The 20,934-nt window shown below is 63.2% G+C and overlaps 3 protein-coding genes across 3 annotated transcripts in view; all 3 read left to right on the top strand.

Annotated features, from left to right (window-relative positions):
* The window catches only part of LOC144316579 (troponin T, cardiac muscle-like), an 11,184-nt gene extending 9,646 nt beyond the window's left edge, over positions 1 to 1,538 (top strand). The window contains exon 11 of the mRNA XM_077902580.1: positions 1,447 to 1,538. Coding sequence (XP_077758706.1) covers positions 1,447 to 1,538 — 92 coding nt within the window. The remainder of the gene's footprint in view (positions 1 to 1,446) is intronic.
* Positions 794 to 9,020, top strand: LOC144316490 (troponin T, cardiac muscle). Its single transcript, XM_077902436.1, has 9 exons — positions 794 to 890; positions 1,918 to 1,978; positions 2,236 to 2,352; positions 3,095 to 3,172; positions 4,781 to 4,891; positions 5,963 to 6,072; positions 6,982 to 7,072; positions 8,403 to 8,443; positions 8,770 to 9,020. Exons 2-9 carry the CDS (start codon positions 1,925 to 1,927, stop codon positions 8,813 to 8,815), a joined length of 648 nt encoding a protein of 215 aa, XP_077758562.1. The 5' UTR covers positions 794 to 890; positions 1,918 to 1,924; the 3' UTR covers positions 8,816 to 9,020.
* Positions 9,021 to 15,645: 6,625 nt separating this feature from the next.
* TMEM9 (transmembrane protein 9) overlaps positions 15,646 to 20,934 on the top strand; it is a 185,265-nt gene continuing 179,976 nt past the window's right edge. The window contains exon 1 of the mRNA XM_077902431.1: positions 15,646 to 15,654. Coding sequence (XP_077758557.1) covers positions 15,651 to 15,654 — 4 coding nt within the window. The 5' untranslated portion in view covers positions 15,646 to 15,650. The remainder of the gene's footprint in view (positions 15,655 to 20,934) is intronic.

Genomic DNA, 20,934 nt, shown 5'->3' with positions numbered 1-20,934 from the left:
CTCAGGAGGGACGTATCAGGATGTCAAGGGAACCCCTGCAAGCAGCTCTGGGGGAGATTGCCCACAGGACTCCCTCCGGGGAGGTGGGCAAGGAGGCCTTCGGGGGGGGGGGGTGAGGTCAGAAGTTGGTGACCTTGCAGGTTTTGGGTGTTGGGCTGCAAACCCGTCTCCCTCATTCCAGAGAAGTTGCCCGGTGGTGCCCCTGGGAGAGGGGACCACTGTCCTGCCCAGATTGGGGACCCACACCTTCCGGGCTCCTGGAGCTCAGGCAATATCATCTGTGAAGTGTGGCGTCTCTGGGATGAAACCCCAAGACACAGATGGGGGCTGTGGCACGTCGCCGCGGTGCTCACTGCCACGGGGGAGGCTTTACGGGGTGCCGTGGTCCTGGTCCCGTCTCTGCAGGGGAGGGGCAGCAACTGGGTCTTGGCATCATGCCTGTGTGCGTCCGGGCCCTGGTGGCCAGGGATCCAGGGAGCAACCGGGAGGCAGAGACCTGGGCGGGGACTGAGGGGCCAGGACCCCCTGGGGCAGCCACGGGGTGGGGGGGGGGCCCTCCTCCCTGGGAAGCAAAGCTGCCTTGCCCAGAACTGGTGAACGAGGAAAGGCTGGGCATTTTTCTCTGGGCGTGTGTGCTTCCTGTGGGGACCCCGCTGTGCCCCGAGATGTCCCCCCGGGAGGTGCTATGGCACAGGGGGTGTGAGGTGTGACCTTCGTGACACTCCTGGAGCCAGGGATCTGCGGGGCTGGAAGGAATTCACTGTGCACATGGGGAAATGGAGGCCCATGGGGGACAGAGCTGGGGCCAGGTCTGGGGCCTCCTGACCCCGTGGCTTTGGGCTTCTCTCCTCTCCAGATGGCCCGGTGGAGGAGTCCAAACCAAAGCCCAGGTGAGTGGGCCGTACCTGTGAAGCCCTGTGGGCGGAGGGCCAGTGAGGAGGGCTGACCAGGGCAGGCAGGAGGGCAGTATGGCACAGCGGGCATGGGCTGGGGGTGCAGCAAGCACAGGCTGCCATGTACGGTTATACGGGGTGTGTAACCACAAGAATGTGCCTGAGGGACGGTGGAGGCTGAAGTCCGCCCCGGGCCTACACAGCCAGCTGCGCACCCCATCACGGGGGGGTGGTGGGGCGGACTAGTCATGGCCCTGGACAGAGACCCACCGCCCCCGTCCCTCAGCATGGCTGGAACACCTTCCTCTGTAGCTGAAGTGGGAACTGAGGGAGGAAAGAGGATCTGCGGGAGCCAAGCAATGGAAACTGGGATGGCCTAAGGGGGCTTCGAAGTGTGGCAGGGGGGTGGGGCGGGGCGGCGTGGTGCTGTGCATGCAGGGGTGCAGGGGGACTGGGGTGCTGGGCCCGCGGGCGCCTCCCCTGGGGTGGTGCTCAGCCTGTCCCAGCCCACACGGGTGGCCTCGCCCCATGGCCGTGGGTCCCCCTGAAACAGCCCCAGACACAGCCACAGGTCCGCTCATCCGTCCAGCGCTGTCTGCTTTCCTGGCGATGGATGCTGTGGTACCTCAGTCCAGCCCTGCATAGACCTGAGGGCGAGCAGGGAAACTGAGGCCCGGCCCCACTGGACCGGGTGCCACCCGGCAAGCATGCGTTGGGGCGGGGACCACAGCACAGGCCTCCGGGCTCATGGGGAGATGCCGTGGGGTCAGCCGCGTGTGCCGTTGAGCCTCTGTCCTGGTGGACAGGCCGGCACTGCCTACGTCGTGGGTGCACAGGGACGACGGAGGGGGGCACCTGGGACAGAGCTCGGTGTCCCGGCTGTGAGACCTGACGTGGGGTGCTAGCGCCGCGGCGGCTGTGCCTCTGCAGGAAGGAGAGGGGCCCCGCTGCTCTGGGCACCCGTGGTCCCAGGGGGCCGGGGCGGGGGGGACATTCCCCAGTTCCCTCCTCTTCTGTCCCACAGGCCATTCATGCCCAACCTGGTGCCACCCAAGATCCCAGATGGAGAGAGAGTAGACTTTGACGTGAGCGTGCCTGTGGGGAGAGCGGGCCTGGGCTGGGAGTGCTTGCAGGGGCCCCGAGGGAGACACCCTGTGACCTGGGGGGGGGCATGGCAGGCGGGGAGGCGCTCAGCACCCCCACTGGGCCTCCTCCTGGGCCTGGGCCACTGTGGCCCCTGCCGGCTGGGCGTCCAGCCTGCCCGTCCCGTCTGCTGCGGAGGGGGCACCCCGCAGCTGCTTCCCCGGCCCGTGGGGCCTCTGAGCCCGCCGTGCGTCCGCAGGACATCCACCGGAAGCGCATGGAGAAGGACCTGAACGAACTGCAGACGCTGATCGAGGCTCACTTTGAGAACAGGAAGAAAGAGGAGGAGGAGCTGATTTCACTCAAAGACAGGATTGTGGGTGTCCAGCCTCCCGTGGAATCGCCCCCAGAGGCCCCTGTGCCTGGGCAGCCCTCCCTGGGGCCCCTTCCCCACCCGGGGTGGGCTCTCTGTCAGGGTCCGGGTGCCCGGGAGCCCCCGGCCCGCACCTCCTGGGGCCCTGCTCACTCCACACCCCCTGGACGGTCTGGGCGGCTCGCCTCGGGTGGCCCGGGCTCCAGCTGCGCCCCCGCCCCCGCCTGCCTCCCCTGGGCGGAGCTCCTGCGCCGACACGGGTGACGCTGTGGCCTCTGCGATCCCGGAATCCTGCTGGGGGAGGGAGGTCATCTGGTTTGCTTTGTTTTCCTCTCCACCAAACTGGCTGCGCGGCGCTGGCTGGCAGCTGAGGATTTGGCCACCTGTCGGGGGACACAGAGCAGCTGCCAGGGCCGGGGTCAGGGGCACAGCCCTCGGGGAGACAGGACGAGCCGCCTGGCATTTTTCGAGTGGTTGAGGACAGCCCCATGACGAGTGCTGTTCGGTGTCGGCCCATCTTTATTTAGCCGGGCCCCGGGAGCTGGCCCACCTGTCCGCCGACTCTGCGTGCGTGCAGCTGGCGGGGGCCGAAGCCCCGGGAGGAAGGGCATTCCTTGCCCTGAGGCTCGGGGGGCGGGGGATCCCGTGAGGGTTCTCTGGCCGCCTGTCCCCTGGGCGGTCCCTGCACCTCTGCTGACACCTCGGCCTGTGCACGCCCTGGGCAGGCTTGGCCTCTCCCCCGTAGGAGAAGCGGCGGGCCGAGCGGGCCGAGCAGCAGCGCATCCGGAACGAGCGGGAGAAGGAGCGTCAGACTCGCCTGGCTGTGAGTGACCCTAGTGCAGGGCCCACCGAGCCCCCCACCCTGCTGCCAGCGCCTTCCAGCCCCCGCCCCCTCTGCCTTCACACACCCCGGGCCGGTCAGCGAGCCCCCGGTGAGTGCTGCGCCTTGTCTGGGTTCTGGCGATAAGCGGCCGGCAAGACCAAACGTCGGGGCCTCACGAACCTAGAATTTTATGAGACTCTCCGTCCAGCAGCTCCACCTCTGGGTGTTCACACGAACACGAACCCCCAGCAGCAACACATCTGCATCCCGGTCATTGTAGCCTTATTCACGGGAGCAAAGACCTGAAGGCAACCCATGTGTCCAGCGACGGAGGAGGGGATAAAGAAAATGTGCACACACACACGCACACACACACGGCACACGGACACATGCACACACACACATGGACACACATGTACACCGACACATACACACGGACACAGGAATATTACTCAGCCATGAAACAAGAAGGAACCCTTGCTATTTGTGAGAACGTGGTTGGACCTAGAGGGTGTTACACTAAGTGGAATAAGTCGGACAGTGAAGGGCAAGTACCGTAGGATTTCACCCACTTTATTTTTTGTTAAAGATTCTATGTGTTTATCTGAGACAGAGTGAGCTTGTGCAAGCATGAGCAAGGCAGGCGGTGGGAGGAGCAGAGGGAGCAGGAGAGGGAGAAGCAGACCCTTCACTGAGCGGGGAGCCCGACGTGGGCTGGACCCCAGGACCCGGGATCATGACCTGAGTTGAGGGCAGACGCTCAACGCGCTGAGCCCCCCTGGGCGCCCCCGCGTGATTTCACATATATATGGAATCTAAAACGAAACAAAAATGAAAACCAAAGCAAGCTCGTGGATGCAGAGAACAGATTGGTAGTCGCCAGAGGCAGGAGTGGGGGAGAAAGGTGAGCCACAGAGTGGGGGGGGCCAGGTGAGCCACAGCGTGGGGGAGCCAGGTGAGCTACAGCGTGGTGGGGCCAGGTGAGCCACAGGATGGAGGTGAGCCACAGCATGGGGGGGCCAGGTGAGCCACAGGGTGGGGGGGCCAGGTGAGCTACAGGATGGGGGGCCAGGTGAGCCACAGGGTGGGGGGGCCAGGTGAGCCACAGCGTGGGGGGGCCAGGTGAGCCACAGGATGGTGGGCCAGGTGAGCTACAAGATGGGGGGGCCAGGTGAGCCACAGGGTGGGGGGCCAGGTGAGCTACAGGGTGGGGCCAGGTGAGCTATAGGATGGGGGGCCAGGTGAGCCACAGAATGGGGGGGCCAGGTGAGCCACAGGGGCTGAAAGGCACAAACTCACTACAGGACGGCTGGTGTCTCTGGTGCCTCCGGGCCCCGTGCCAACTCCGCGGGAGCAGAAGTTCCCCTCCTTGTGCCCCCAGAGCAACAGGCCCCCTCGGGGGCTCCCCGCCTGACGGGAGCACGTGACCCTCACTTGGGGAACCCCCTCCCTGGTGCCAGGCCCTGTCCTGGGGGGTCCGTGTGGGGGGCTTCTTGCCTGGTGGAGAGAAAGCTCCACTCGTGGGACCGCGGGGACCCCAGTCTTCAGCCTGTGCGGGGGTTTGTGCCTCCACCCCTGATCTGTGCTCCTGCTCCCCCTGCTAACCAGGAGGAGAGAGCCCGACGAGAGGAGGAGGAGAACAGGAGGAAGGCCGAGGACGAGGCCCGGAAGAAGAAGGCGTTGTCCAACATGATGCACTTTGGGGGCTACATCCAGAAGGTGGGCCGGGAGCAGCTGGCTTCAGGGCACTGGAGTGGGAGGGGCGGGGTGTCCGCCGCCCTCGAGCTGGGTCCCCACCGTGTGAGACCCAAGCGTCCTCCTCCTCCTGCCTGGGCCTTCCCCAGGAGGGGCTGCTGGCGGTGGGGCTGCAGGCAGAGGCCCCGACCCTGTGTCAGCCGTGCCCGGGGCCCCGGGGGGGACAGTGCGTCTGGAAGAGCCCTGCGCCTAGGATAGGGGCCCTGGTGGGAGCCCCGGATGTGCCCCTTCCGGCCGTGGCCTCAGGCCGCTCAGAGCCCAGCCCGCTCACCTGGAGACAGGTGCGAGGCCCACCCGCCTGCACCGAGGTCACGGGAGCGCCCGAGCACCCACAGAGGCTTTGCTCCTGCGCACGTGCTCATGCCCCTCCCGCTGGTACCCCGTTCTCAAGGGGGACAGGAGCTACCAGATGGATTTTCTCCAGGCAGTGGAGCCACCAGGACGGTTCCTTAGGCCTCCCACGTCCCCAGCTCAGAGCGGGCCCCCCCCCCCACCCCGGGGCCCTCCAGCCGCCCCGGCCGGCCCGCTCTCCAGGCAGCGCCTCCCGCCACCGCGGGGTCTGAATCGCCTTCTCCTTCTCCCCCTGTGTCTCCTGCCTTTGCCTTCGGCCCCGGGCCCTGCCCTCCCTCTGTGTCTCTGTCCGGGTCTCCTTCTTTCTCTCTGGGTCTTTCTCTCATGGTGTCCTGGCTCTGCAGGCCCAGGTGGGTACAGAAACCTCTAACCCTCTTCCTCCTCGTGGCCCTGGGGGCTCCCTGGGCGGAGGGGGCTGGCGGGGGGAGGAGCGTGGACAGTGGGCTAGTGGGAGGAGGGAGCCGCCAAGGAGTAAGGGACTGAAACGACCCTCCTTGCCCCTGCCTCAGTTTCTCCGGGAAATCCAGGCAGTTGGTGGCGTGTGGGTGTCTCAGGAGAAAGAGGATAAGGGCCTGGTCCTGCTGCGGGCCTTGCCCTTCTCCCTATCGGGGTTTGGGAGGGGCGGGGGAGAGGGAGGAGGTGTTCTCTAGCCAACCCCCCACCGCTGCTCACCACCCTCTCCAGACCGAGCGGAAAAGTGGGAAGAGGCAGACGGAGCGGGAAAAGAAGAAGAAGATTCTGGCTGAGAGGAGGAAGGTGCTGGCCATTGACCACCTGAACGAGGACCAGCTAAGGTGGGGACTGAGGGTGCAGGGCAGCATCTGCGAGGGGAGGGCGGGGGGGGGAGGGGAGGGTGGGGGAGCAGAGGGGAGGGGGTGGTGGTGGAGGGGAGGGTGGTGGAGGACAGTGGAGGGCAGGGGGGAAGGCAGGGGAGCAGAGGGGAGGGCAGGGGAGCAGAGGGGAGGGCAGGGGGGAGGGCAGGGGTGCAGAGGGGAGGGCAGGGGGGCAGAGGGGAGGGCAGAGGGGAGGGCAGGGGTGCAGAGGGGAGGGTGGGGGAGGACAGGGTGGTGGAGGGGGAGAGAGGGGAGGGCAGGGATGAGGGCAGGGGAACAGAGGGGAGGGCAGGGGGCAGAGGGGAGAGCAGGGGGGAGGGCGGGGGTGCAGAGGAGAGGGTGGTGGAGGGCAGGGGAACAGAGGGGAGGGCAGGAGGGCAAAGGGGGAGTAGGGGGGCAGAGGGAAGGGTGGGGAGGACAGGGGGCAGAAGGGGGGGAGCAGAGGGGAAGCGGGAGGGGAGGGCAGGGGGCGCATTCTCACCACCCACCTCCAGGGGGCGCGGTCACACCACATATTTTCCCAAAGACCGGCCTGGTGGACAGAGCTGGGCCTGAGCGGGTCAGGCCGGGTCTGCTTGGCCAACAGGGAGGGAGCACTGAGTAGACGCCCTCTGGGGGTGGGGGGGACACGGGGATCCGACTGTGCTCTGCGGTGCTGCAGGGCCTTGCCCCTCCCCAGGCCTCGGTCCTCCGGCCCCTGGTTGTCTCCCCAAGCCCCGGGCACTGCCATCTGGGCGCCACACTGAGCGGGTGGGCTGGGGACCTAGGCCGGCCTGGGGTGCAGGAGGGCTGGGGCCTCTGGGGCCCGGGGCCCTTCGGGAGGAAGGCCCCCCCTTAGGGCCCCCACCCCGCCCCACTCCGGCCGCGCAGGGAGAAGGCCAAGGAACTGTGGCAGAGCATCTACAACCTGGAGGCCGAGAAGTTCGACCTGCAGGAGAAGTTCAAGCAGCAGAAATACGAAGTGAGCTGCTCCCCCCAACCCTGACCCCACCACGCCCCTCCTGGGTCGGTGGGTCCCCTCGGCGCTGCCAGTCAGGCCCCTTCCCCGACCCTGTCACCCCGCACTCGGGGTCTCATCCCTGACAGTGCTCAGGGTCCACCACCGGCCACTGCTCGCTGCAGAGCTCTGATGGTTCACTGGCGGGGCCGGAGCAAAAACCCATGTTGGGGGGGCCTGCCCTGGGGGGTCCCCCTCCCCTCCTTTCTGAGGCCTCGAGGCAGCCGCCCAGACAGACAGGGGGAGCCGGGTGCACAGAGCAGGGCTCCGGGTGCAGAGGAGGCCCCTCGCCCCGGCAGCCGCATCTCCCGTCCCCACAGACTCTGAGGCCCTGGGGTGCACCCAGCCCGCCGAGGGGTCCCAGGTGTCCCGGCAGCAGGCTGGAGTCAGCTGGGCGGCGCGGGTCTCCACAGGCCCGTCGGCCCCAGGAGCGCAGCTTCCCCTTGGGGGCTGCCTCGGGCACCTCCCGCGCAGGGTCCCTCCTCTGGGCACCGCTCAGGCCCCCGTGGCTGCATGGATGTCCCCGTGTGGTGACGGAGCGTGCACGTGGTGGCCGCACCGCCGGGTCCGTGGCTCGGCCCTCACCCGCGTGACCCGGGCCAGTCGCTTAGCTCTCCTCGTTTCTGTTTCCCATTGAAACGAGGAGGATGCCCGCAGGCCACGGTGAGGGTTGGGGGGGCGGGGGGGAGTAACGGTGACAGTCGCAGTGATGGCTCTGCTGAGGCCCCTTGGAGCGCTTTCGCGTGGATGAGGTCATACCTCGTGATAATCCTGCGGGTGAACAGTTGGGAAGAGTGCTCATGATCATGACGGAACAGAAGGTGCCGGGCACCCCGCGGGCGCAGGAGGTGTTAGCTGCTCCCCAGCCCCCAGGCCCCGGCCTCCCTCCTCCCCTGGGGTCCAGGGCGGGGACGGCTGGGGCCCTGGGGGCTGCGGCTGCCTGGGGGCTTCCTGAGGCCCAGCCTTGCACCGGGGCTCAGGCCTCTTTGTGCCACCCTGTCCCGAGCCCTCTGTGGCTCTGGGACCCCACAGCGACAGCCCCGTGGGGTGGCCGGGAAGCCTCTGCCTGGCTTCTGCTTGTGGCCCCGGGGCCCTCTGGATCTCACAGCGCTGCTGCTCGGCCCCCTCCCCTCCTCCCTCTCCTACCCCCTCCCTCATCTTTCCTCTTCCTCCTCCCCCTCCTCCCTCCTCCTTCCTCCTCCACAGCTGTGCTAAGCCAGCTTCCCCCTCATCCCCAGCCACCTGGGACCTGAGTCCCTGAGCTCCGAGGTTACTCTGTCTTTCTCACTTACAGATCAATGTTCTCCGGAACAGAATCAATGATAACCAGAAAGTGTAAGTTTCTAGGTCCTTCCTCCAGCCCGGCCTGCCTCCTCCTGCCCCGGGTCCTAGCCATCCCGCTCCTCCTCTGAGGGCTCCGGCTCCCACCCCTGCCTCCTCCGCTTCAGGGCACAGGCTGCTTCCTCCTTGGGCTCCCCCGGGGTGACTGCTCCGCGGGGAACGGGGTGCAGGGCCCGTGGGGACTCACCCCAACCCGAGGCTCGGAGGCAGCTCCAGGCCACCCTGTCGACCCTCCCCGTCGGCCACCTGCGCCCCCTCCCTGTGGAGACCTGCTGCCCGGCCTGTGTCCCGCTTCTGACGGCGCCCCGCTTCTCTGGCAGCTCCAAGACCCGCGGGAAGGCCAAGGTCACTGGGCGCTGGAAGTAGGGGCAGCAGTCGCCTTGACCAAAGATCCTCGCCGGCGCCCCGTCCTGCTCGCCCCCAGTCCCTGGGGCCCCCCGGGTGCTGGAGGCAGGCTGGTGTCTGGAAACCAGGAGCTGGCCCGGCCAGAAGCTGCTGTGCACCTGTCCCCCCACGTGCCCACGCATGCACCCCACGTGCCACGCATGCCCATAATAAAAGCCAACACACACTGCGTGCCTTTTCTGTCAGCAACTCTTCAGAGGGAGGGAAGCTGAGGTGAGAGCCTGTCTCACAGGGAGTCAGGGCCGAGAGCAGCCCCTCAGGGACTCGGGCCCCTCGGGGACACACGCCCCTTGGGGACACGGGCCGCTGGTAACTGCCAAACTCAAAGGAGCCCTGTCCACCTGCTCGGGAGGCGAGAGGGTGCTGGCCCCGAACGCGCGAGCTCACCCAGGGCCTGGGCCTCACACCCAGCAGGAGGCCTTGTGCCGGGGCTGCCGTGAGTCACCGCGAGGCCCGGGGGGACGTGCCGAGCGTCCTGAGCGTCAGGACAAGGGTTCCCGTGTGTGAGTCACTCCTTGGGAACAATGGAGGCCTTCTTGGATGGGCCTGTTTTCTTTCTCTTCCTGGCCCGGGCCTAGGAAGCAGGCGTCCGAGGGGAAGGAGGGCCGGTGTCGTCAGGTGGCCCTTCAGGCCGAGCTGAGCTGCTGAGAGGCGTGGGCTGCTCCGAGTGCTCGGCTTTCTCCCCTCCCGCCACTTGCGCGTCCTCTGGGGCGTGCGCGCGAACCAGGGACCACGGGCTCCCTGAGTTGAAGACGCGTGGCGGCCTTGGGCCCCGTTGGCAGAAGGGGAACCACGTGAGATGGGAGAGCACCCGGCTCAACAGCTCCCTAGGGGAAGCCCCGAATGCGGCGCCCCCACGCCTCTGCTGCAGCTGCTCCCTCTGCCTGCAAGGCCTTCCCTCAGTTCTCCACTGGCCATCCACCAAAGGGAGCCCCACGGTCCCTGGGAAGGCTTCCCACGCGCTTCCACGCACAGTGATTCATTTTTCCTTACTCTGGGCACCCCGGGCCCTCCTGTAACTGCGCCCACACTTCTACTTCTAGCACCACAGTGTCCCTGGTGTCTGTGCCTGCAGGCACCGTCCCCCGGCTCTCAAGAGACAGTAGAGACCCCCTTCCCCCGCACCACGGGCCAAGCGCAGTGATAGATGCCGAGACACAGAGATGAAAGGGGTATGGCCTCTGGGCAATGAACAGGGGCTTAGCCTGGGGTCTTGGCCTCCTTTCCTATCCATCCGTCCGACCGTCCATCCATCCATCCATCCATCCATCTGTCTGTCCATCCACCATCTATCCACCCATCCATCCATCCCTCCATCCATCCTTCTGTCCGTCCATCTTTCCACCCATCCGTCCACTTGTCTGTCCATCCATCCATCCATCCGTCCGTCCATCTGTCTATCCGTCCATCCATCCGTCCCTCCATCCATCTATTCATCCATCCATCCATTCATCTGTCTGTCCATCCATCCACCCATCCATCCACCCATCCATCCACCCATCCGTCCACCCATCCGTCCATCCGTCCGTCCGCCCGTCTATCCGTCCATCCATCCATGTCTCCTGAGCACCTCATATGTGCTAGGCGCTGTGTCAGGCATAGGTGATACTGTGACTTGAACAGGCACATGCCTGCCCTCGTGGAACTCACAGCCCAGTGGGAGAGAAGCAGCAAACAGGAGACTCCAGCTCTGAGTCACAGCAGGCAGGGCGGGGGTGCTGGGGCAGCACAGACAGGAGCCACCCCACCTGGCACTGGAGGGCAGGAGGGCTTTCTGGAGGAAAAGCGTTCTCCACTGAGTCTCCGAGGATGAGCAGAAGGTCAAGGACAGGGATTGGGGATGGAAAGACGGAGCAGCACAGACGGAGCCCTAGAGGGAGCACCGGCCCACTGTGCGTGAAGAGCCCTGTCATCCCAGATCCAGGGGCTTCTGGTGGGGAGCAGAAGAGCCTCTGGAAGGGCCCCAGACGAGGGAGGCGGGAGGCTGGGTCTTACGCCCAGAGAGGGCTCCCACTATTGTCTCGGGGAGACGCACGGTAGCCCCACTCACCCTGCTACCCGCGAGAGGGGCGTTGGATCTAGCACTCCAGAATTTTCCAACTGCCAAATCCCCATGGGGGCTCCACGTCCTCTGTCCCTGCCTCTGGCAGGAGGGGATGACGCTGCAGTCCCGGGCCCTGCTCCCTGCACCTCCTTTCCCAGCAGGGTCCTCGTGATCATCCCTCCACCCTAGTCGGTGTTGTCTCTCCGTCAGTGACCCTACCCTGACCCTACCCTGAGGTGGCCTTGCTGACTTCCTCCTAGGGCCCCTGACGGCAGGTCCCACTTATCTCTTTTGTCCTGAAGTCACTCGGTGTTCAGGGAAAACCCTGTGAGTGCCCTGTACACCGTCCGCACCCAGCGCTTGCTGTGCTCTGGCTCCGTGGCGCCCCGTCTGGGTCCCTGTCACGGCACCTGGACAAGAACTCTGCGGGGTGACTCGAGAGCTGCCTCCGGACGGGACCCCTCCCCGGTCATTCCTAGGGAACGGAGGGACCACGGGGGTGTGCCCCGAAGCATACGGTGATGGACTCACATGGGAGGGGCGTGGGACAGCAGGGTGTGCACACGTGCCCCCTGGTTCATTCACGACGCTGTCACCCTCGTGCACAGTTACACCATGCAGCAGGAGCTGAACCAAATGCTGAGGGTGAGAGGATGGCCAAGAGTTGGCTGGGCCCCCTGAGCCCAGGGAGCTGGGTGAGGCTGCAGCAGGGTGGTGTGCCCCGGACCCCCTATGCCCCCTGCACCGTCCCCGGCAAAGCCCCAAGCACCACCGTCTCCACGAGGCTCCCACCTCCCCCTGCTTTGGGCACACCTGTCACCTGGCAGATCTCGGATCTCAGGGAAAACGTCCTCCAAGCTCTGCCCGACCCTGGGTCAGAGAGAGAGACGCCCCTGCCCCCCCCCCCCCCCCCCCCCCGCCATCCTCCTGTCATTAGATTTTCTCTCTAAACAAACTCAAGTCATGAAAGGCATTCACACGAGAAACCCGCTTCTGAGGAAGAGAAGCCAAGAGAGGCTGATGGGTCTCCAGGGGCTGCTGGCCTGGGGACCAGCCCCTCCAGCTGGGGACCCCAAGCTCCGAACCCACAGCCTCACTTTCTCCCGTCAAACTCAGGTCCTGCGCTTCCCAGCTCTGTGGCCTTGGCGAGTGACTCCCCTCCTGGTGCCTGAGCCCCCTGCGTGGTGTCAGGCCCCTTAGTGAGACAGTGGCTGGCAAGGGCTAGCGCGTGTGGGCCGCCGGCGCTGCTGTTTTGGTCGTAGCCCGTTGCCAGCCCCTTCCAAGGGCTCAAGGTGTGGGCAAGCTGAGTGGCCCATGTGGGTCCTAGCTGGCTCCTTGTCTGTGGCCTTTCACAGAGCCTCCGGGGGCTTCTCTTCCCTCCGTGTTCCAGGGTCAGGGCTTCTCCGTGCCCAGACCACTGGGGACTGGGGTGACAAGAGCCTGCTGCTGCTGCTGACTGTCTCTCGGCTGTCCCAGGTCCGTGCCACTGCCTGGATGGAGATGAGCAGAACTTGCTCCCAGGTGCAAGCTGCTGACACCGCAGCCTGGTTTCTGGAAAGGGTGGAGCAGTACCCACCCTGGCTCTCCTCTGTGCTGGGCTCACCGACAGGCCTCAGGGCCAGGCTCTGGGATCAGCCCGAGCTGGGGTCCCTGCCAGCCAGGAGGGCAGGCCAGACCACTGTGGCGTCCGTGTCGCCATGGGGTGGCTGTGGGTCATCACCATTCTGGGCTTGGCTTCTCCTCTGAAAGTCCAGCCTGCCCTGTTGGCCCTACAAGAGGAAGATAGAGTGGGAACTGGGGGGAAATGCTGCTGACTGGGGCAGTGGGAGGGTAAGTTCACCCCTTCTCCTCTGCGACATCCCCGCACATGCCTCCCTGTCCTCTGTGCCAGGCCTGTGCTGGCTACGTGACACGTGTTCTCTTTGGCCGATTCTGCCCCCCACAAGGCCCTCAGGTCTCCTCCCCACGTTCATAGGACACTGAGACTTGATGGCTTGAGCAACATGACAAGGGCCGTGCAGTTAGCAAGTGGAGAAGCTGGGATTTGAACCCAAGCTCATGGCTTTAGAGCCGGGACTCCTCCCAGCACACGCATGTTGCAGATGGAGGAGAACCTCGGATCTCCGGAGTGCGGGGCCTGAGCTGCAGCCAGAGCTCCTGTGAGCCAGCTGGGGGTGGGCCCAGGGCCCAGGCCGTGAGGGAAGGGGCTGGTACTCTCTGCCCCTGCCCGGCCCTCCCCTCGCCCGCCCACCTGGGGAAACAGCAGCCCTCACAGCAGCACACCTGTGTGCTCTGCGCCTGTCAGCCTGCGAGGCTGGCCCTTCTCCCCACAGGGAGCCCCAGGACCCAGTCAGAGGACAGGTGACTTGTCCTGCATGGGAGGCTTTGCCCCGAGTTGGAAGAGCCGCTTCCTCCTTCTGGGGGGTGATTAGAGCCCACGCTCCTGGCCACAGGTGCTTAGGGGACCTGGGGATGGTGGAAGCACCTGTTGTTGCTTTGCCAACAGGTCACCCCTCAACCCTGCAAAGAGAGTGAGCCCGGGAGGGGGGGACGACAGAGACTTGGTGTAACAATCAGCAATAGGGTTGGGGTGGCGGGCCTGATCCAGGGACTGTCCGCCCGCCCCTTAGTCCAGCTGCGATCTTACACTGCCGTGGGATGCAGCGAGTTGTCCTGTGAGCCCCAAATGCATGCCCTCCGCCTCTGCAGTGCTCTTGCTCCCTCTCTGCCCACCAACTGTTCCCCACCCCTCAGGACCGGGTTCAAGGTGCAGTTTCTCCCAGAAGTCTGGGGGCGTCCCCCTGGGCACCCCCGGCTTCCTCAGGCCATGCCCCCGTGCTCCCCTGAGAGCCCCCCACACAGGCCCTCGTGCCCCGGGACTTGTGATTCACAGAAACCAGGTCCCCGAGTCAGCATCAGCCGCTGTCCCTCCCTCCCTCCCAGGCGGGTGCCCAGCCCCACCCACTGCCCGGCCATTCTCAGCCCCCGCCCCGACAGCTACAGGAATTTCAACTGCTCAGGGCTGGAGGCTCAGGAGGAGCCTGAGGGAAGCAGCCCTGCCCGTGGCCCTGCCCTCCTGCCGCCTGGCCACCCAGCCATGCCGTCTGCCACCCAGGCCTGGGCGACAACGCAGCTCAGAGAGGGGCTGTGTAGCAGGGGCTGTGTAGCTGGGGCTGCACCTCAGGAAAGTGGGGGGTGGAGGGGGCAGGGACTCTGGGTAGCATGAGCTGCCCTACCCCCCACCCCCCACCCCGACCTGGCCGATGCCCCAGAGAAGCCAGCGCCCTGGGGGGAATGGGGGGCAGGCGAAGGAGGGGTTTGGGTGCTTGGGGGTAGTGGGCAAGCCGTGTTCTCCCCTCTGAGCTTGAGGGGGGACCCCTCTCTGGCCCCACATCTCTCACCTACGGGGGCCCAGGGTAGCCGGTGAGGACTGGACTCTACTGGGAGAGGCTGATCATACTAACGAATGATATTAGCCTCCACCTATTAGGCACCTGCTGCGTGCCAGCCGTGTGCAACACAGTTCACGTGCACTCGACGATTACAGCAACGTGCAGAGTGACGCCTTAAGAACTCTGTGTGTGGGGAAGCGGGGGCTCAAAGCAGTTGGGTGACTCACCCAAGGTCACTCAGGGCGGGATCCCGATTGTTCTGCTTAAGATTTTTTTATTTGCGTGGTATGTTTTCTACCAGATAAAATTGGCTATCTCATAGAAACAAAGAAAAGCGTATCTTATTTTTATTTATTTATTTATTTTTAAGATTTTATTTATTTATTCATGAGAGACAGACAGAGAGAGAGAGAGGCAGAGACACAGGCAGAGGGAGAAGCAGGCTCCATGCACGGAGCCTGATGCAGGACTCGATCCCGGGTCTCCAGGATCAGGCCTTGGGCTGAAGGCAGGCACTAAACCACTGAGCCACCCGGCGATCCCGTATTTTATTTTATTTTTTAAAAGATTTAATTTATTTATTTGAGAGCGAGAGCAAGAGAGAGACAGAGCGAGAGGGCACAGCAGGGGGAGGGTCAGAGGGAGAAGCAGGCTCCCCGCCCAGCAGCTCCTGTCCTGGGATCTCGGCCTGAGCTGAAGGCGGCCCAGACGCCCCCAAAGGTGCATTTTAAAGAAATGGCTTCTGTGTTTTAGCTAACATTTATTCGAATCCTTTCTGATACTACAATGCAGAATGCGCGTGCAACGGTCCTTGTAAGAGAACGCGTGTAAAATGCTGTTCTATCCCGTCTGTGGCAACTGTTGATGGCTCGCCGGCAGCCCTGGATGGCGACTGCGCGACCTTACCGACCTTGCTGCTGTCCCTTGTGCGGATAAAACGACTTGCTAACGAACACGGGCCTCTTGGGGCTCAGCTGTTGACTTCCTCACTGCCCTCGCTGTCTGGATGGGGTGCTTCGTGTGGCGGGGGGGCCCTGGCTTGTTCACCCATGGGTCCCAGCGCCCCATACGGGTTGAATGACTGCAGGAGGAAACCACTCTCATTCAGCAGATCTTGTACAGGATTTCGTTGTTTGACCGTCAAATATTGACAGAGAGGGAAAGTGTGCTAAAATAGTTACGTTATCTTTGTATTGACTTTGATAGTTGTCAAACCACTGTGAATAAATCTAAAAAACAACCAATGGGACCTAGAAAAAGAAAAACTGATCTTAAAAGGTTCAGGTGCTTACTTCACTCGTGCGGTATCAGTGTTAGCCCTGAGTTAGCTTGGTGACTAAGGTGTCTCCTGGCAGGGCTCATGTGTTCATTGGTTCCGTCGTCCCATAAATCCGACACATAAATAGTGAGCACGTACTCTGGACCATGGTAGTGGCCAGCCAGATGGATGTGGGCTCCTGGGCCCCGTCTGGGTCCCTCTGAGTTAACAGACAGCAAAGCAGAGCTGGGGCCTGTGCTCGGGCGATGGTGTGACACACATGGGAACTAGTGAGCGTGGGCTCCTTTCCTTTCCCTGGCACCATCGCAGCCTGAGGGGGGCCCGACTGGAAAAGGGGGTGTATGAGAGAGCTCAGCCCCACCCTGCCTCCCCGAGTCTGGTCTGTGCTGGGTGAGGGGAGACAGGGAGCCAGCCTTGAGTCAAGGACGAGGGGGGAATTTGAAGTGGGGTGAGGTCAAAGTCGTAGTCACTATAATGGGGCTGTTGAAAGAATTTCCAGTCGGCATCAAGTTTTGGAACCTTTACTGGAGGAACCCACCATCCGGCGGGGAAGGAGCTTCCCCAGAGCACAGGTGGCAGCAGTGATGGAGAGAACATGGCGATTTTCTAGTCAAACCTCCCTTTGTCCAGGACTTTCCTCAGCCTCCTCGGGGAGGGGAGCAGGAGGTTTCCTTGGCCAAGAGGCAAACTTCCTTGCACCCTCCCTTCCACCTGGCACTTCCGGTCTCCTCCCCCTGGTTTCGGTTGTGGTGTGTCTCCTTACTGTAAGCTCCAGAAGACCCGGAGTTAGTCGGTTTTTGTTCACTGCCGAATCCCCAGCCCAAGAGCGTGACTGGGACCCCGGGGCACTCAGAAACTGCTGAATGAAGGACTGGCCGTGGATCCCCAAGGAGTCAAGGCTTCACCCTGGACAGGCGACACGTATACGGTGTTTGAAAAAGGCCGGGGATGATCTCGCTGCTTGCAAAGAAAAACAGAGAGATATGGGAGCACTGCGGTGGGGGCTATTTGGCACCGATGTTGGACACCGAGGAAACTGGCACTCCGAAAACTAGCAGCATTTTCAGCTCGTGGAGATGAAGAGGCCAGGGCTGCTGTGCCCTGCACAAGTGACCAGGGCTGAGGGGACAGGGGTGGGGAAGCACCAGTTGGAAAGGAGTTTTTCCCCCCGAGGAAGAATCAGGCTGCCTTACCACGGCTGACAGAGTGGTACTGGCGGTCTGGCCATCGACAACCCATTCTGCACCCTACTTGGCCAGACGAGGGGGTGGGGGGTGGTGGAGAGTGAAGCCATGTGTGCCCCAGAACCTGTTGTCTTCTGGAAAGTGTTTAAGGGCAGCAACTCTGAGGCCAGACTCCCCGGATTCCATCCCCATCCTACCATGTATTCGCTGAGTCATCTTGGCCAAGTTAGAGTCTCAGTTGTTGTTGTTGTTTTCTAAGGTGGGGATGATATTAGCAGCTGCCTCATTGGATTTTGGAGGATGAAATGAGCTTATATAAATATAAGTGCTTGGGGCGCCTGGGGGCTCAGCAGTTGAGCGCCTGCCTCAGCCCAGGGTGTGATCCCAGGGACCCAGTTAGAGTCCCGCATCCAGCTCCCCGCAGGGAGCCTTCTTCTCCCTCTGCCTGTGTCTCTGCCTCTCTCTCTCTCTCTGTGTCTCTCACAAATAAATAAAATCTTTACAAAAATAAATATAAGTGCTCAGAACAGTGCTTATCCCTGTGGCACAAGCCTGTGAGTGTCTGGGATATTGTGGCGATCGAAAGGCTCCCTTCCCCCTGTGTGTCTCCCTTGCCATTCCCCATCCCTGTGGTGTCTGCTCCCCCTCTTCCTCTGAGATGCCCCCAGTTTAGGTCGCCTGTCCCTTCCACCCTACAGGCCTTAGAGCAGGCCTTGGGCGGCCCCTCCTTCCTGCCCTCTCCTTCCTGGGGGGACGTTGGACCCGTTGTCATGGGAAGATGGGCCTGGCCGGGTGAGTGAGCCCATCCTGCCTGGCCTGCAGCCACCAGTGACAGTGACGGTGACGGGAGGCCGGGGGAAGGTGCTGAAGACACTCCTACCTCCTGCCAGGACGTCAGAGATCTCTTATGCAGAGTGGGGAGACATGGAGCCCACATGGCCATGCTCCTCTTCTGGGGATTAGCGCTCACCCTGGGGTCCCTAGGCCCTGCGCCAGAATTATGGTCAACCTCCCCCGTGTGGCTCCAGGGCTGGGGGCTGCGATGGGGCGGGTGGAATTTGCCAGCAGCTGGACCTCGGTGTCCATCCCCCAGCTCTCGTCGGTGCCTCTCGCCCCACACCGCGCCCTAGAATCTGAGCGCCAGGCCGCACTGGTTACCTTTCCACACATCCCTGTCTTACCTGCGGTCTCTCCCCACCTCCTCAGAGTTCGCATCCCCAGCTCTGTGCTCTGCTAACTCCACCCTCGGGTCTCCCCTCTACCAGAGGCTGATCCTTCCAGAAAGCCTTCCTACACTGGCTAGCACCTTGCTGCTCAGAGTGGGGTCCGTGGGCCCCTGACTGGCAGCAAGAGCATCCACCTGGGAGCTCCCGGAAGTGCAAAAGCTCAGAATCTGCAGGTTAACCCGATCCCCAGGGATCTGCATGCGCCTTGCAACCCTTGCTCTGCAGACCCTCGGGATCCACGTCAGCTGCTATCAGGCTGGCTGGAGGCAGAGGGAGTGCTTCATTCTGTAAACGCTGACCCGGGCCCTGCTCTGCTCCTTGACCCCCAAGCCGTCTTCTCCAATGGCCTCCCCGCCAGCCTGTCCAGCTGGCTGAAGGCCAGGCACACTGGGATGACCCTGAGCCTGTTCAGCTGGGACAGAGGTCTCTCCCGGGCCATGCTCATCTGGTTTGCCATTTACTGTCCTAGAAGGGCCTTTGCCTGGGGTTCCAGAATCTCCCTTCAGAAGTCAGCGTAAGCGGTGTGAGCATCACCCAGGCTGGCACAGGTGCTCTGCCCAGAAGTGTTCCTCCTCCAAAGAAGCACAGGAGGGGCTTCCCGTCACCCCCACTTCCTCTCCCTTTCTCTCATCCTCTCTCTGCTGTGACATGCAGCAGCACATTAAAGCTTCTGGGGAACATGAGTGGAACAAAGCTGTTTAATTTCATTTAGCCCAGAGTCCCTAAAACTTAGACTTCTTTTGTGGCACTTGGGGGGCTCAGTGGTTGAGCATCCACCTTTGGCTCAGGGCGTGCCCCTGGGGTCCTGGGATCGAGTCCCGCATCCGGCTCCCCGCAGGGAGCCTTCCTCTCCCTTGGCCTGTGTCTCTGCCTCTCTCTCTCTGGGTCTCTCATGAATAAACAAAATCTTAAAAAAAAAGAACCACTTAGACTTTTTTTTGTCACTTAGCGTTTATGAATGTCCTGTAGGAATAACTCCGGGAAATGCTAACCTAATTCCCTTCTACTGTCACATGCACACTCATGCACACTTGCACACACGCATAGACAGGCACCCCGACACTGAAATTTCTATGTGAGGCTCCCTGGTGCTAAGGGGTCCCTTGCCCCCGTTGCCCGAGGTGAGAAGCTGAGTCTGTGGTCTGGGGGGAGCTTCTGGAGGGGTGTCCGGTGGAGCTGCTGTCTCCAGGCCCTTCTGGGCTGTGGCTGAGCGGGTCCAGACAGCGTCCCCTCGCCCAGAGTCTATGGGCCTTTGTTTTGAGTCTGGAATGCTGGTGTCTCCCCAGATCTGCCAGCCCAGTGTGGAGCTGGCATCCCGTCCCATCCTGTCCCGTCCCTGCCAGCAGGGAAAAGGCTGTTCCCATGGCCTGATGACCATTATAAAAGAAGGTGTGACTCCCTCCTGAGGGAGAGGGAGGGAGGGAAGGGCTTTTGCAAATCCGGCAGCTGCTGGGCTTCTGCAGGAAAGCTCTATGCCTTGCCCACCTGGAGAATGCGCGACAGCAGCTGGAAGAGGTTTCGAGCCCAAACCTGGCCTGGGCTTTTGCTGACACTGTGGTTAGATGACACGTGGAACTGGCAGGGCCAGTTCTGACAGCCTGACTCACCAGCTTTCTCGGCTGCCTGCCTCCCTCCTGCCACCGGCACTGTGTGGGAATCTGTGTCAGAACAAGACTGTGGGCTCCCCAGCCCCTGCCGGGGCGCTCGGGCAGGCTACGGCCAAGGTCTGGGCTCCTGGAGACCCCAGAGGAGCAGGAGGGGCCGCGGGGAAAGGGGTCTTGGAGGTGTTCCGAGAGGCAGAACTCGGGGGACCCCACACACCTTATTTTAGCGGAAAGGAAGGGGGTGAGGAGGCTTTCCCAAGGCCGCCCACTGGCTCTGGGGCAGAGTGGACGTTGCCTCACAATTTTACTGAGACGTCACTTTTTGTGGCTTCCGACCGCTTCCCCAGCTGGAACGAAATTCCCTGAGAATAAATTTATCCCAAAGCCGGATCCGTCCACACTGGAGAGTTCCAGTTCTAAACACCAAGAGGCCCACGGCCAGTTTCCTTGCTCCTTTCGAGATCCCGCTCCCCGGGGAGGCTCAGAGTAGGAGCCGCCACAGGCCTGGGGCCCCTGCAGTCTGGACCTTTGCATGACGTCCAACGGGGGCTCAGAGAGGCCAGGAACCCAGCAATTTCAGGGCTGGATGACAGAGGAGACTAGACCCGTGTGCCCCAAATCGGAGAGGCCCCACTCCACGGGCTATGGTGCCATTCGGGCCACATCTGGTGTCCTAGGCCCCATTCAGAGCCCCAATTCTTAAGCGGGATGAGGACAACCTGAGATGCGTTCAAAACCCGGTGCCCCAGAGAACGAAGGGGAGCTAACCCATGCCCAGTAAGGAAAGTCAGAAGGATCCAGAAGGTCTAGGCTGGGTATATGGCTGTTCAGGTACTGAGAGAACTGTCTGGAGGAGGACACATAGCCTCGTGCCCCAGGGCGCTGGTGGGTGAGCCGCGGGGTCCGACCCCGGGGGCTCAGGGGCCGCTGTGCAGAGAGCGACGAGGGAGGCCGGGGCCGCTTGTAGGGCCGGTGCAGCAGGAGACCGCCCCGGGGTCCCCTCAACTCCGCGTCCTTGCAACCGGAGCTCATGCTCCCTGCTGGACCCCGGCCGGTGCTGAGGAAGTTGCCGTTGGGCCCACAGGAGCTCCGCGTGCACCGAGGGCGAAGTAGACCTGCGCGCAGGTGCAGGACCCCGGGGCCCGCGGCCGGAGGGCACGTCGAGTTCGGGAGATGCCTCCAGGGGCGCAGAGGGAGTGGAGGGGCAGGGCCAGGGGGGCCTCGGGGCATCTGGGACACTCCAGCACGTGAGACCCAGGGTTCTCTGCAGAAAATTGGGAGCCGGGTGATGTTTGTGTGCAGAGGAAGGATGTCGTCGGGTCGCTCTCGGGGCACACCGTGGTGCCGGCAG

This window comes from Canis aureus, chromosome 6, assembly GCF_053574225.1.
Source record: "Canis aureus isolate CA01 chromosome 6, VMU_Caureus_v.1.0, whole genome shotgun sequence".
Classification (NCBI taxonomy): Eukaryota; Metazoa; Chordata; class Mammalia; order Carnivora; family Canidae; genus Canis; species Canis aureus.
The sequence above is the reverse complement of the archived record's forward strand: the minus strand, read 5'-3'. Positions and strand labels throughout refer to the sequence as shown.